A 14,531-nucleotide genomic window follows, 5' to 3' on the forward strand; every position below is an offset into this window, starting at 1 on the left:
TGCGATGATTTTTTTGTCCGTAGTGACGTCACAGTGGCGTACATCGACCTCTGATCGCTGTGCTGTGTACGAATGCGTTTTTATTATTGAAATTAATAAAGAAAACCTGGAGAAAAAAAAATGTTCATTCAGTTCGCACTGTGTTTATAGTATTTTATACACGTAGCCGCCTAGACTGTGCGGGAAATGAGACAATACAGAATACTCCACCTGCGCTTACATATATACACATATATATATGGAGCGTATATAGTAATGGAGGGAGGACCGGAGCTGCTCTCTTCCTTTACTTCATGGATCCCCGCCAGTTATCGGAGCTGTCAGGACTTTGCCCCCTGGCTCAGTGCACAGTACAGGCCGCGGCCTAGCTCCTCCCGCACATCCCCGGACTTTCCTGACAGCCGCACCTCGTCCTGCACCGCCCCCTCACCCGCCTGGTGCGCACCGGAGCCGCTCTCCCTCCATCCCCAGCTCGATGCCGCCGCCATTACGCTTCGCAGCCAATATCTCCTGGTTATTCCAGGACATTCCCGACCTCCCCGGGAGGATCACAGCTGCGGCCCGGGCCGGCTTCCAGGCGGTGGAGGTGGCCTGGCCCTATGCCGCTGATCTCGGGGCGATGAGTGCCGCTCTGAGGAAGAATAACGTGGAGCTGGTGCTGATTAACACTCCTGCAGGTGACTCTGTGTAAACATGGCGTTTGGGGGCTGCTGTGTGTTGCTAGGTTACAGGACGGTAGGCGCCATTTTTAATTTGCGCCATTTTCTTCGGTTTGACGCTAATTGATCACATAACTTATATTTACGGGAAGGTGTCCGGGCCGTATAAAGCTGTCCTTTTTTTTTATTTTACGGACCGTGCTGCCATACTTTATAATGGAAGCACGCGTGACTGTCCGCGGCCAGCCGTGCCCTTAAATACCGTGATTACGGGCATGGGGCCTAACTTCTTCTGTTACGGAATATTTTGCGCGGTAGTGGGCGACGTTTGGAGAACGTTGGTAAATCAGTTTCCTTGGCGCCGCTATAAAGCCACGTCTATTTTTCAGCACAGTTGGCAATTTTTTTTACGTCTGTAAATATGGGGCGGCCATCATCAATATCGCGATCAATTTGAACGCTATTTTCTAGACAGAGATTTCAGGAAAATTGGCGTCTCATTGCGTTAATTTTCTCACCAATTGAGTGAGTTTAGTATTGTGTGGTCTGGTTCCCATTCACTGACAGTAAGCAGAGATACAAAGTCACAGAACTTTTCATTATACAATGAATATGTGACGGCCGGGGAGGTCGGTGTCGTGTCTGGATCATTGGATGCTGGATAATTGAAATCCTTATTTTTTCAGAATTCTTGCGTTGTAAATTCGATCGTTCAGAAAATCGGCGCCATGTCAGCAGCGTGTAATATAAATCTGCCTGTACGTATCAGACCCGACCACACCTGCGGTAACGTGGCGTTCACTATTTGCGTCACTATGTCCCTTATAGGAGAATCTAACAAATCGGCTGTATGCTATAATGAGATTATCCTTATGGCGCAATAGTGCAGTTACTTAGCCACACCCCTAAAAAACGGTTAACTAAATATGGCGCTTATTATGTGAAGTCATTGCGCGATTTCTCTCAACAGCGGCTGAAATTCAAAATGGCTACTACGGTAGGGGAAAATTAACGTACAAACTAATAGGCTCACGTGCTGCGGCGCCTCCGGTCGGACATTTTTGTATTTAGACATTTTACTAATAAATCCTCATTGCAAAAACGGAAAATCCTTCTTCTGTGCAGGAGACGTGCCGGCCAGGGAACTGGGGCTCGCTGCTTTACCCGGGATACAAGATGAATTCCGCGCCGGTCTGGACCAGGCAGTTACTTGGGCTCGTGACTTGGGCTGTAAAAGGTAACTGGAGGGTTATAATATTTTTTCATAATTACATCCTGTATTTATACTCCAGAGCTGCACTCACTATTCTACATGCATCAAAGCTGAAATCTCCCAGCATTCCTTGCGTGTTCAGCATCTGCACAGAGCTCTGATGAGTTTCTTTGTACGGGGCCTGAGGTAGTCATCTGATATGGGAAAAACAAACTGACCCTGCATTATAGGAGCTCAGCTTAGCTGTTAGGGTGTGTCTGTCCACAAGCCTGCTGACTGTTTCCAATAACAACCAGCAAACTAGAGAATACAGCTCTGGAGTATAATACAGGATGTAACTCAGGATCAGTACAGGATAAGTAATGTAATGTATGTACACAGTGACTCCACCAGCAGAATAGTGAGTGCTGCTCTGGAGTATAATACATGATATAACTCAGGATCAGTGCAGGATAAGTAATGTAATGTATGTACACAGTGACTCCACCAGCAGAATAGTGAGTGCAGCTCTGGAGTATAATACAGGATGTAACTCAGGATCAGTACAGGATAAGTAATGTAATGCATGTACACAGTGACTCCACCAGCAGAATAGTGAGTGCTGCTCTGGAGTATAATACAGGATATAACTCAGGATCAGTGCAGGATAAGTAATGTAATGTATGTACACAGTGACTCCACCAGCAGAATAGTGAGTGCAGCTCTGGATTATAATACAGGATATAACTCAGGATCAGTACAGGATAAGTAATGTATGTACACAGTAACTCCACCAGCAGAATAGTGAGTGCAGCTCTTGAGTATAATACAGGCTGTAACTCAGGATCAGTACAGGATAAGTAATGTAATGTATGTACACAGTGACTCCACCAGCAGAATAGTGAGTGCAGCTCTGGAGTATAATACAGGAGGTAACTCAGGATCAGTACAGGATCAGTAATGTATTGTATGTACACAGTGACTGCACCAGCAGAATAGTGAGTACAGCTCTGGAGTATAATACAGGGTGTAACTCAGGATCAGTACAGGATAAGTAATGTAATGTATGTACACAGTGACTCCACCAGCAGAATAGTGAGTGCAGCTCTGGAGTATAATACAGGAGGTAACTCAGGATCAGTACAGGATCAGTAATGTATTGTATGTATACAGTGATTCAACTCTTAGATCATTGTCTAATGAAGACTTTTGCAACTTTCTAAAAAAAAAGTCTTTCAGTTCCCCATTTTTTAAGATCTCTGCTTGCTGTCAGATAATCTAATAAAAAAATGCAAAATCACATGTACTGAGATGCAGTTTTTCCACTGTGGCCTAAGGGAATGTTCCCACCATACACATTGAAGTTTGGGATAAACAGGGATTTAAAATAACAGTGCACCCGAAAAACTGGGCTGCTCCAATTGGCAGCACTGACCTTTCCTGTGGGCGTCCTCTCTTACAGGATCCACGTCATGGCAGGGCGGGTACCAGCAGGCGTTGACAGGGCAACTATTGAGAAAGAGATGGAACAGACGTTCATAGAGAACCTGAGATATGCAGCCGATATATTAAACCAGGTAAATGTGGGGTTAAGACTTGTCACCAGCCCGGGGTATGATGGGGGCCGACACGTCAATGTCACCCCCCCATAAAATGCAGAATTACAGCAGTACAGCCTGTATTCACTATTCTGCAGCTTCAGAGCTTAAATCTCCCAGCATTCTCTGCTTGTCCAGTGTCTGCACAGAGCGTGCTCTGGTGATTTGCATTCTGGGAAGTGTAGTCTTTACTCCAGGCTCCGCACACTTATCTGATGTGGGAAAAACTAACTGCCCGCCCCCCCCCCCCCTGCATTATATCATCTGAGCTAAGCTGCAAGACTGTCTCCGATGATAAGCTTGCTGACTGTTTCCAATAGCCATCAGCAGAATGGTGAGTGTATACGATATGATATGTATGTTATGTACAAAGTGACAACTGTTCATGTAGAATCTTTCTATAAACTGTAAAACCGAGATCAGACGGGGACAATGACTTTAAAGATAGAAAGCAAATAAGAAATTTTAAATTGGGAGGGGGGTGTGGATACTTTTTCGATGTGCTGTGTCCTGTCCCCGGTGTAACCTTCACTTCTCTCTCAGGCTGGGATGGTCGGTCTTATTGAACCTATAAACTGCCGCATCTCGGAGCCCAGGTATTTCCTAAACACCCCGCAGCAGGGTAAGTGAGAATCCGGCGGGTTATGATTTTCTGGCTTTTTAAAGCGAATGTTACGTTTTAATATCGTCATTTTCAGGTCCAAGATGCTTTGCTGTTTTTTATTTAGTTTCTCTGATACAAATCTCCAAATCCCCTGCATAGAATAAATGATACAATTCTGTCTGCCTGCAGTCACCACTAGAGGGAGCTCAGGATATCTTATTAAAGGGGTTGTACCACAAAACACATGTATCCCCTATCCACAGGATAGGGGATACATGTGTGATCGCTGGGGGTCTGACCGCTGGGATCCTCAACGATAAGGAGAATGGGGTACTGAGAGTCCCCCGAAGTGCTCCATGAGACGCATGGGACTTCCGGGGTCTGTGTCTGGCAGCTCCATAGAAATGAATGGAGCACTGCTCGGGCTTGTGCGCGTGCGTGACTGGCGCTCCATTCATTTCTATGGAGCTGCTGGACACACAAGCCGGACACAGACCCCAGAAGTCCCAAGCTTCTCATTAAAGGAACAGTGTCATCACAAATTATTTTTTAATATGTTAAAGATGTTAGTGCTTTATTAAAAACGTTTATATTTATTTGTGTGTTTGTGTTTTACTTTTTCTTATTTTTACACTTTTTCTTCCCTATGGGGGCTGCCATTTTTTGTTCCATTTCTGTATGTGTCGATTAACGACACATACAGACATGGAATACGGCAGCCACAGTCCCATAGGGACTGCGAACGGCTCCCGTCCCATTCACTTGTGTGTACGGCGTCTGTGTGGGAACTTCAGGGTACTCTCGGTGATCCCTGAGGGTCCCAGCGGTCGGACCCCCAGCGATCACACGTGTATCTTGCGGATAGAGGATACATGTGTTTTGTATATTAATATTATATAGTATAATATATTAACAGTATTTAGTCAGCTCCCCCTAGTGGTGGCTGCAGGTAGACAGAATTTCATCATCTAAGGCCCCATGCACACGGCCGTGCTCGTAATCTCGGACCGCGATTGCGAGCACGGCCGGCTGTCTGTATTTTCGGCCCGTGCTGTGACATGTCCCATCTTTTGCGTTACACTTCTACGGCCCGGACACTTTCCTGTAAACCAACGGGCAGGTGGGTCCGTAATTGCGGTCTGCAATTACGGATGATTTTTACAGTCGTGTGCACGGCGGCCTCAGTCTATGTGGAGGATTTGGCGCTCTTTGTCAGGAAAACTGAGCAGCTCCGACAGATGTGAAGTTATATAATGGAATCTCTGATCTATTTATATATAATAATATAATTTGCTGCTCCAGGGAGGACATTTCCTTTAAGTTTGGATGTATTTTGTTTCTTCCAGGGGCCTTGATCTTAGAGAAAGTGGGGAGACCCAATCTGAAGATGCAGATGGCAAGTATGAGAGACCCGGCCGCTGGAGCAGATTCCATTATCAGAGGCGACTGGTCACACAGGGCAGATTTACTGCAGATTTTGCATGAATTTTTTTTAAGCCCAAACCAGAATTGGACCCAAGAGAGCCGACCTATAAGGCCTTCCTGTAGATATTTCTTCTTTTTTGGTTCCGTTCCGGGTTTTGGCTTCAAAAATAATGGCAAAATTTGCAGCAAATCTGCGCTTTGTGGCCAAGGCCTTGGTATCATAGCTGATAATTATCATTAGTGATTGTTAACGCTGTTTCATTGTTTGGATCGTTAATGATCATCGCTTCATCTATGGACGGCTGCGACCGCCTGCCTGCGGCGTCTTCATAACCGGAAGTTTGTTTTTTTTTGTCGCAGGATCTTTATCATTGGCAGATAATGGACGGAAATCTCACTGAGAATATTAAGACGTATTTTCCGCTGATCGGTGAGAATAACGTTGTTACTGTTCCTTACCGCATAGATGTTCTTATATTAGAAGACGGTGTCTTAAAGGGGATGTCCATACAGAACTCTGATCGACCGCGCCAAAATGAGTGTGACTAACTGCCTAGCAACAGGCCCCACCCCCACAGGTGACCACCCTGGCTGGAGCCCACGGATCTGTGTTTTCTGTCCTATTAATCCACGGACATCGTATATTTCACAAGATGCAATCGTTGCTCCCCCCGTCACGTGTCTCTTGTCCACAGCCTCATTACTCGCCATCAATAATCCATTCATCATCCTGTTATATTGCACATGGCGGACCTTCCCTTGTAGCTTCTGGGCCCCAGTGCTAAATCTGTAACCAGACCCCCCATCTACCATACTCCATTTATAATACTGGTGTCTTATGTGGTAGAGGGGGCTTTGGAGCTCCTCGGGCACCAGGGCACGGCTGCTGCCTTTACACCCATTATAGCAGCGCCCTGACTGAGATGCTCTAATTAGCTTGTGCAGTTATTAACATACATGGTACCTTTAAATGAATGATTTACAGATTTATTTGCAATATTTTATTACAAAAAAAAAAGAGAATCCAGGATCCCAGCTCCTCCCCTTTGTTGAGGCCCCTCCCTCCTTTTTAAGGCTCCTCCCCTTGGCCTGTGTGTGGTAGGTACCTGATAATTTTTCTCATTGGAGGCTTAGTTGCTTTTCGTTTATAATCATTCTGTTCTTGCTTGAATATAACTAAGCAGCAATCACTGGTCATAGTTGTGCTCGAATGGAGCAGAGCTGCAGTGTAAAGCATTGAGGGACAAAGCCTCTTGATGAGAAAGGTGGAGGAATTCAGACTCCAATAGACAATGCGGATCAGCTGGAGTCACTTATCTTAGCTGTGGCCTAAATAGAGCAGATCTAAAAAGCAGCCGACACTGAAGAAATGAAATATCAGGTAATCAGTTCCCAGACGCTTGTTTATAATAATCCGGGATTCCGGGCTGCAGGTGCCGGATTATCAGATTATTATTGAACGGAAAAAAATGCCTCAACGAGTGTTTTGACAAGTTTTTGTCAAACCACTGTGCAAAAAACGTCTGGAGCAGTTTTTGCAGGAGGAATTTTCCTCCTGCAAAAAACTCTGTGTGAACACAGCCTTAGAATCGCTGATCTATTCACTGCGGGTTTTCTCCGGGTTATCGACTGATGTTTGCGCTTCGCTCTTTTCTACTATAACCCCCTCCGTCTCTGACAGAATGAGAGGTCACTGACGCCGGCGTCCTCTTATCTCTGCGCAGGTCACGTTCAGGTGGCTCAAGTGCCTCATCGCAACGAGCCAGACAGTCCCGGGGAGCTGAACTTCCTGTATCTCTATGACCTCCTGCAGGGACTCGGATACCAGGGCTACATCGGATGTGAATACAAACCTCGAGGTGAGTGTCCCTGAACCCCAGGCCGGATGTAGACTGTCATATAAAGGGGGCAGGAGGAAAAGTCAAGAAGCAGGGGGCACCGCAATGTGGGAGACCCTTGATTAGTTGGCACTCACCTTTTTATACAATCCAGACAAAAATCTGACCTTCAGACTCCTCCCCTATTATTGAGGCTCCTCCCCTCAGTCTATACTGCATTTTCCCAAAACTTTTTTTCGTTTCTTGTGGTTTAGAATCATTCTGTTCTTGCTGTTATTTTATCTCTATGTTCTGACTTCATGCTCAGCTTATATACAGCAGCCAATCTGAACAAGCAGAGCTGCAGTGTAAAGCATGGGGACAGAGCAACAGCATGAAACTGTGGCACAGTGGATTTCAAATGGAGGGGTGCTAACTGTGCAATACCCTTTCAGTGTGTTTGGTGCAACTTTGTAAATACTTTTTATTAAAAATTCTTTTTACTTTTTGAGATACAGCTGCTTTGTATCCGACCGTAGTGGTGTGCACGGCTGTGATTTTCGGCTCGGAAGGCTGCGGAGTGTCACCCGCGTGCATTCATTTCTATGAGCCTGGACCGCAGAACACGGGCCGTGATAAGGCATGTCCATTCTTTTTGCGGTCCAGGCTCCTGGGCAATGCACGGACCGTGGAAACCGCGGGCGTGTGCATGGGCCCATAAAAATGAATGGGGCCGCAATTCACCCGCAGATGGGGCCTAAGTGATTCACACGGCTGTGTTCAGATTGTGATATACAGACCGTATGGCGTTCTTATTTCCTGGACCAACCACAGTTCCGGGAGCCGGGCTTCCAGCATCATAGTTATATATGGCGCTAGGAGTCGCTGCATCGCCGCGGTAACACGGTCCCGTGCTGAAAACATGATTACAGGACAGGTCAGTAGTCCCACGGGGAGGCAGGGACTCCTAGTGTCATAGATAACTATGATGCTGGAAGCCCGGCTCCCGGAACTGTGGTCGGTCCAGGAGACACGGCCGACATACGGTCCCTATATCATGGACCGAACACGTGAATCCGGCCTAAGGCTCCATGATGATACGGAGCCACTCGTGATTCGTGGTCGTACAGAAACTCGCAGACAACTTAAATGTTTCCCTATGGAAAAAATGTTGCAAAACGTGGAGTCCCGGTGGGGTTTGTTGTAACGGTCACAGGAAAACATTGAATTCGTCTGCAATTCTCGGACGACTCCAATATTATAAAGAGCCGAAGAACATTTTATTGGATAAAGGATTCAGTGGGAGACATTGGGCAAGGTTTAAAAAATAATAAAGAAAATCAGCTACTACTCCCTAGTATAGAGGGATGCTGCCCCTTTAAAAGGGAGCGGATTGCACTTAAGTAATTGTGCTAGCAAAGTGTATATAAGCGCAATAATAAAAACGTGGATCAAACCTGAATTGAACGCCACACGCTGAGGTCTCCGACCGTTATTATTGTTGTTTCTTCAGGAGATACGGTGACCGGACTCAGGTGGATGGACACTTACAGGGGACGTGGAGATCAAGACGGAGCCGAGTAATCAGGAGATGGAGAACGTCAGCAATATCAAGACAGAGCCGAGTAATCAGGAGATGGAGAACGTCAGCAAGATTCAGTAACTTCTGCCTTGAGGAATCTTCTTCTGTGAATTTGTTACAAATCCCATTCAGCTGTGTCTTAGTCCTATCTTTTCTTGGGAAAGCCGGGTGACCACAATATGGCCAGAGATGACCTCCTAGGTGGTATATATGCCTAGTTATGCAACAGTAGAGGGGCAAAGAGATATATCACTGCATACCTAGACAGATTGACACTGGGAAAGCTGGGTGACAAGCAATATGGCCGCCATTAAAGCTACTAGAGAGATGGTCACCCAGCTTTTCCTTGCGCCTGTATGTCAGATATGCCTTGCTATGCATCTAAACAGGAGCAAGAGATAGATCACTGCATAACTAGGCAGATTTACCATTCAGGAGTCTGTGAAAGCTGGGTCACAAGCAATATGGCCCCCGTTAAAGCTACTAGAGCGATTCTCAACCAGCTTTTCTCCGCTCCTGTATGTCAGATATACCTTGGGATAGATCACTGCATGACTTGTTAGATTTGCCATTCAGGAGTCTGGGAAAGCTGGGTGATAACCCCTGGACTTCACTATAATTCAGACCATTAAGGAGACCAGTCAGCTGGTTATGATCACGTCAGACAGCGCTCGTGAAGCTTCTGTATAAGATAACATCATTTATTCATATAATTAGGACTCTGGGACATTTACATATCATTTACATAAAATCTTACAATTGTCTAATTAACTCCACATTTGGCTTCATCAGTTTTAAAAGTAAAGAAATTTGTAGTAACTCGGATTGTGGACACGACTTTCCTCCCTCCCGGTGGCGATCAGCAGAGGTTTATAGCAGCAGATACCCCTCCCCCATCTTACGGGATTTAGTCCTTTATAACGAGCGGTGGCAGCGAGCGGCGGCGGTCAGAGGAGGCAGCGAGCGACGGCGGCGGTCAGAGGAGGCCGCTCCACAGGTTGAAGCATGCAGTATTAATAACAGACTCCAGGTGGTGGTACGTAGAGACCAGCTGCGGTAATGGACTCTCGCTGTTCTGCGGCTGCTCCGGAAATGGCTCTCGGAACACGACCTTCAGACTCTGAGAAACGAGAGAGAAAAAGGTCAAAATAGGAAACAAACGAGACCATAAAGTTACACCGGCAGATATGGCCACGCCCCCCGCGCCAAAACAAAAAGACTAAAGTTGCAAAGTTTATAAATATTAGAAATGAGCCCCATTGTATTATTAACCTTGTTCCGGTTTTGCTTTGCTATGTACCTAGTGAATATTAGTGTCCCTGGACATGAAAACCTCCATTCTTTACACTGCAGGCTGCATCCAGAGAATGGCACCAAATAGAAACAAGGTTTATATTACAAAGTAACTTCTCTTACTTTAAGCTTTTATATAAAGAAGTTACATATGGGGGTAACAGAGGGTTCCCCACTAGGGACCCAGCGCTATGTAATGGTTTTAATCGAAGACTTTCAGCATCGAAGGCGATGGGACGACCGATGGGAAGATGGACGACGTGCCCTCCGCTCCGCTGACAACAGATTAAAGGAAGTTTACTGTATACTATTGCACTAGATGATTACAGGGGTCATCATTGAAAGTCTTATATAGATTACCACCCAGCTTTCCCAGGCTCCAGTGCGGCAAATTTGCCTAACTATGCAGCAATATAGGGGGTAATATGCTGTATAACTAGCCAGATTTGCCATGCAGGAATTTAGGAAAGCTGAGTGACGAGCAATATGGTCCCTATGACAGCTCTGTAGGAGGTTACCACCCAGATTTTCCAGGCTCCTGGGTGTCAATACAGCTCCTGTGTGGCAAATCTGCCAGCAATGCAGGTGATGTATTACTGTATAACTAGACATGTTTGCCATTCAGGGGCTTGAAAAAGCTGGGTCACTACATTTCTATTTTCCAGCAGATTTGCTGACTGCCCATGTTATTAGCAGCGCGCTCTTTTATTCGTGTTAATCGGATAATGACCGTATTAACGCAGCGACAATTTTTGCCCTCGGTGACCGTTTAAGTGACAGACTCCTGGCGGCGCCGCTTTCAGCGCAGGATTAATTTGTAATCCTCAAAGCTTCCTGTTCTGCGGATCCAGGCAGAAAAGAGACAGACAGACTGACACCTCTGAAATCTCCATCTTTGAGGATAAATTTATTCCGCTCCAGAACTTTCCCATTTGCTTTGATTTCTGTTTTCAGCCGTTTAATATACAAAAATGAAAATAACAGCAGTTCACAGTTACAAAAAGCGAGGACAGACGCGGGAGGCGGGGCTGAGCGGCCACGTTCTGCGCTTACACTGCATAATCCAATCATCTCACCCTCACATTTACAATTACACTTGTACACAGTCTAGACAATCCTCTGTGAGCGGAATACAGCAGCAGCGCAAATCTCTCTCCTGGCCTTAAAGTTTGTTACAATGTATCAGTCTGGATTCACAGATTATTGTCTAGAAAGGATACAATTGTAACAAATCCTCAGCTGTGAGAAACATAAGGTCGAGATGGGTTGTCAGCCTCTGGGTGTAAACAACAATAATGTTCCCATTCACTCACAGCAAGCAGAGATGTTGAAAATGGTGAGGAATATGAACACAAAAGTCTATTAGAAAGTTGCAGAAGTGTTTACTATACAATAATATCACTTACCGTTTTAGCAGAATGGGAGTCTAGAAAAACCAGTACAAAGCAATCAGTGAATTTCTGGTTGAGGACGACCTGTGCGGGAGGAAAAGCACAGATGTGAACGACGCCTTATATACTTTACAAGGTTTCGATGTTCCTCTGCTCCCCTCAATAATGTAGAAATCTCTGCTACCTGTTGTGACCACTAGGTGGCAATCTGTATGAGGTGCCTGTTTAGTCAATGGGAGCCATATACAGTTGTTTACAGAGCGCCTCCTAGTGGTGGCAACAAGCAGGTGAGATTCTTGTATGTGTGTGTACAGAGGAACAGCACTAAAGAAAATGCTACAGACATTCGTGCTGCTGGTCCCTTTCATCCTGATTGCAGCTTCACTTCATGTAGGAGCGGGAGTGAAACATCTACCATCCAAACCTAGGAAAACGCTGAATGTAAATCTGTTTCCTATACAAAAGCCCCAAGGAGGTTAAAGGGGTATTCCGATGTCATCCACATGATATGTCTTAGATGGGTCTTATGGGATGGGGCTACTCACCAGGTACTGCGTGCCACTGTCCGCGCTGTAGAAGTGCCGGCAGCTCTGAGGGAAGCGGCTCAGCAAAACTTTGATGAGACTCTGATACCACTGAACGTTCATGGAGAGGAGGAATTCCTGCGGAGGCGTAAAGAGTCCGTCATACACAAATTCAGCTCTGCTGTGCGGCATTGCAGAGGAAACGGTGTATGGCAATCTCACATAGAAGAAACATATAGCAGGGCATTATAGGATCAGCTAAGTAAGGTGTATCTGTCAGAACATTGCAAATGCAGCTCTGGATGTGACTAGACTATAGGACATGATGTTACAGCAGAACTGCAAAAGCAGCTTTGGATGTAAATGGAGTATAAGGGTTCACACCAAGTAGATTTCTTGCAGAAATTTCTGCGACAACTTCAAAACATCCGAATGTGGTTTGTAAAAATCCATGCACTTGCTGTAGAATCAACCTCAGTCAGATGTGTGAACATACCTTAAGGCATGATGTAACAGCAGAATTGGGAATGCTGCTTTGGATGTGATTGGAGTATAAAATATGATGTAATAGCACAACTATGAAAGCAGCTTTGGATGTGATTGGAGTATAAGATATTTATACAGCTCTGTATGTGACTGGAGTATAAGATATGAATACAGCTCTGGATGTGACTGGAGTATAAGATATGAAAGCAGCTCTGGATGTGACTGGAGTATAAGATATGAAAGCAGCTCTGGATGTGACTGGAGTATAAGATATGAAAGCAGCTCTGGATGTGACTGGAGTATAATATATGAAAGCAGCTTTGGATGTGACTGGAGTATAAGATATGAATACAGCTCTGGATGTGACTGGAGTATAAGATATGAATACAGCTCTGGATGTGACTGGAGTATAAGATATGAATACAGCTCTGGATGTGACTGGCGTATAAGACATGATGTAACAAGTTCAGTACATGATAAGTGAAACAATCTTCTCCATAATATAAAATCTCTTCCATCTTACCAGCTGGGGGTCAATCTCCGCCACGCTCCTCCCATGTACGGCGTCCAGCAGCTCCTTCAGTTCGCTTGAGCTCAGCTTGCCCAGCCGCAGCTTGTCGGAGGCGAGCGGTTCTAGGAGGTAGAGACGCTTCCATAGGTTGTCCCTGCGGCAGTGGCACTTTGCGAGCTGCACCATCTCTACCAGCTGCCTCCTGGCGGCGCTCACCTCCGTACCCAGCAGTGGGAACAAATGGGCATTATAGAAATTGCCGGAGCCCGTCCTGCTCCGATCCCCCTCACTGCCCTCTTCCTGGCTTTCCATTTCCAGTCTCTGGCACTTTGTGAGCTCCGGGGCCCCGTCCAGGTCCTGTGGGTCTCTCTGGAGCCTCGGAGGTTTTTTGAAGCGTCTCATGTCAGCGGTGAGACGGGGGAATAACTCGCGCTGACTCGTCATGATGACATAGAATCTGAGCCTGACAAACAGAGGAGGAGGGGAAGGGGTTAATGAGGTTCAAAATCTAATACCAAATTATTGATTGTTTTTCCTATAACTTCTAAGATCCCAATCAACATCTACATCAATATCTACGTCCTTGCAGGCAAATATGTGACTATGTCCGGACACTGATGTGGATGAGGAGTTGGATCCATACAGGGTTTTCAGGACAAGATGAAAATGGCAGACAACAGGGAGCAGTAGACGGCCGTAGACCTAGAGTGGCCACACATGGGTCCGTTTACCCCCAGTATAGCAGTAGAGCTCTGATATTTTTCACTTTTGGTTGTCATTAAAGGGACATACACGGTCAGATATCCACATGATTGGAATGATTCTCCTGGAGGTGTCGGATCATTACAAGTTATACTGGAGGAGCGTAAAGAAAAGTCCGTATCAGCCACGACGCGTGTTCTGACGGACGGAGCCGATCACTTTAGTAACGGACACAATCATTATCAAATGTTTTTCTGGTTGTCCCCATTATCATCATTAAGGGTTGTTGTCACTTTAAGAACGGTTATAATAATCAATAACCACCAGACCCTCCTGTAGTTCTTGTGGGTACCTGAGGACGTGTCTCTCCTGTTCAGTTTGCTCTTCGAATGGCGCGGCGCTGTGGCAGACCAGTAGCGATACGTCAAAGTCATCGTGGTGTTGGGCGCCTTCCGAGTCCTTGTACAGCCCGGAGCTGCCGGGCGGAAGATGCGAGGAGACAAGCAGAGGGCGGTCAGTGAGGAATTCATCTTTATAATCACAGAAACTAATAAAAAAAATCATCAGCGCCGTATAAAGAAGAAGTTCTACAACTTTCTAATAGACTTTGTTTAGACTTGACCATTTTTAAGATCGTGGTTTGCTGTCAATGAATGAGAACACGGTTTACATTCAGAGGCTGCAGACCTATATATACCAAGTCCTGCTCTCAGCTGAAAAGAGGATACAATGTATCCGTCCAGGCAG

At 45.8% G+C, this 14,531-nt stretch overlaps 2 protein-coding genes across 2 annotated transcripts in view; one reads left to right on the forward strand and one right to left on the reverse strand.

Annotated features, from left to right (window-relative positions):
- Window positions 1-283: 283 nt before the first annotated feature.
- HYI (hydroxypyruvate isomerase (putative)) lies at window positions 284-11,093 on the forward strand. The gene is made up of 8 exons (XM_075832663.1): window positions 284-677; window positions 1,785-1,896; window positions 3,314-3,428; window positions 3,993-4,071; window positions 5,400-5,449; window positions 5,839-5,908; window positions 7,203-7,337; window positions 8,809-11,093. The coding sequence occupies exons 1-8, from the start codon at window positions 476-478 to the stop codon at window positions 8,877-8,879; spliced, it is 834 nt and encodes a 277-aa protein (XP_075688778.1). The 5' UTR covers window positions 284-475; the 3' UTR covers window positions 8,880-11,093.
- The window catches only part of SZT2 (SZT2 subunit of KICSTOR complex), a 108,162-nt gene continuing 103,188 nt past the window's right edge, over window positions 9,558-14,531 (reverse strand). The window contains 5 exon segments of the mRNA XM_075832655.1: window positions 9,558-9,997; window positions 11,577-11,645; window positions 12,107-12,223; window positions 13,095-13,545; window positions 14,137-14,259. Coding sequence (XP_075688770.1) covers window positions 9,854-9,997; window positions 11,577-11,645; window positions 12,107-12,223; window positions 13,095-13,545; window positions 14,137-14,259 — 904 coding nt within the window. The 3' untranslated portion in view covers window positions 9,558-9,853.

This window comes from Rhinoderma darwinii, chromosome 7, assembly GCF_050947455.1.
Source record: "Rhinoderma darwinii isolate aRhiDar2 chromosome 7, aRhiDar2.hap1, whole genome shotgun sequence".
NCBI classification, from domain to species: Eukaryota; Metazoa; Chordata; class Amphibia; order Anura; family Rhinodermatidae; genus Rhinoderma; species Rhinoderma darwinii.

What these genes read in the sequence shown, in the direction of transcription:
- HYI (XM_075832663.1), top strand. Translation starts at nt 476, where the DNA reads ATGCCGCCGCCATTACGCTTCGCAGCCAATATCTCCTGGTTATTCCAG. An exon ending in GCTGATTAACACTCCTGCAG is followed by an intron (nt 678 to 1,784) that starts GTGACTCTGTGT and finishes TCTTCTGTGCAG; the next exon opens with GAGACGTGCCGGCCAGGGAA. An exon ending in CCTAAACACCCCGCAGCAGG is followed by an intron (nt 4,072 to 5,399) that starts GTAAGTGAGAAT and finishes TGTTTCTTCCAG; the next exon opens with GGGCCTTGATCTTAGAGAAA.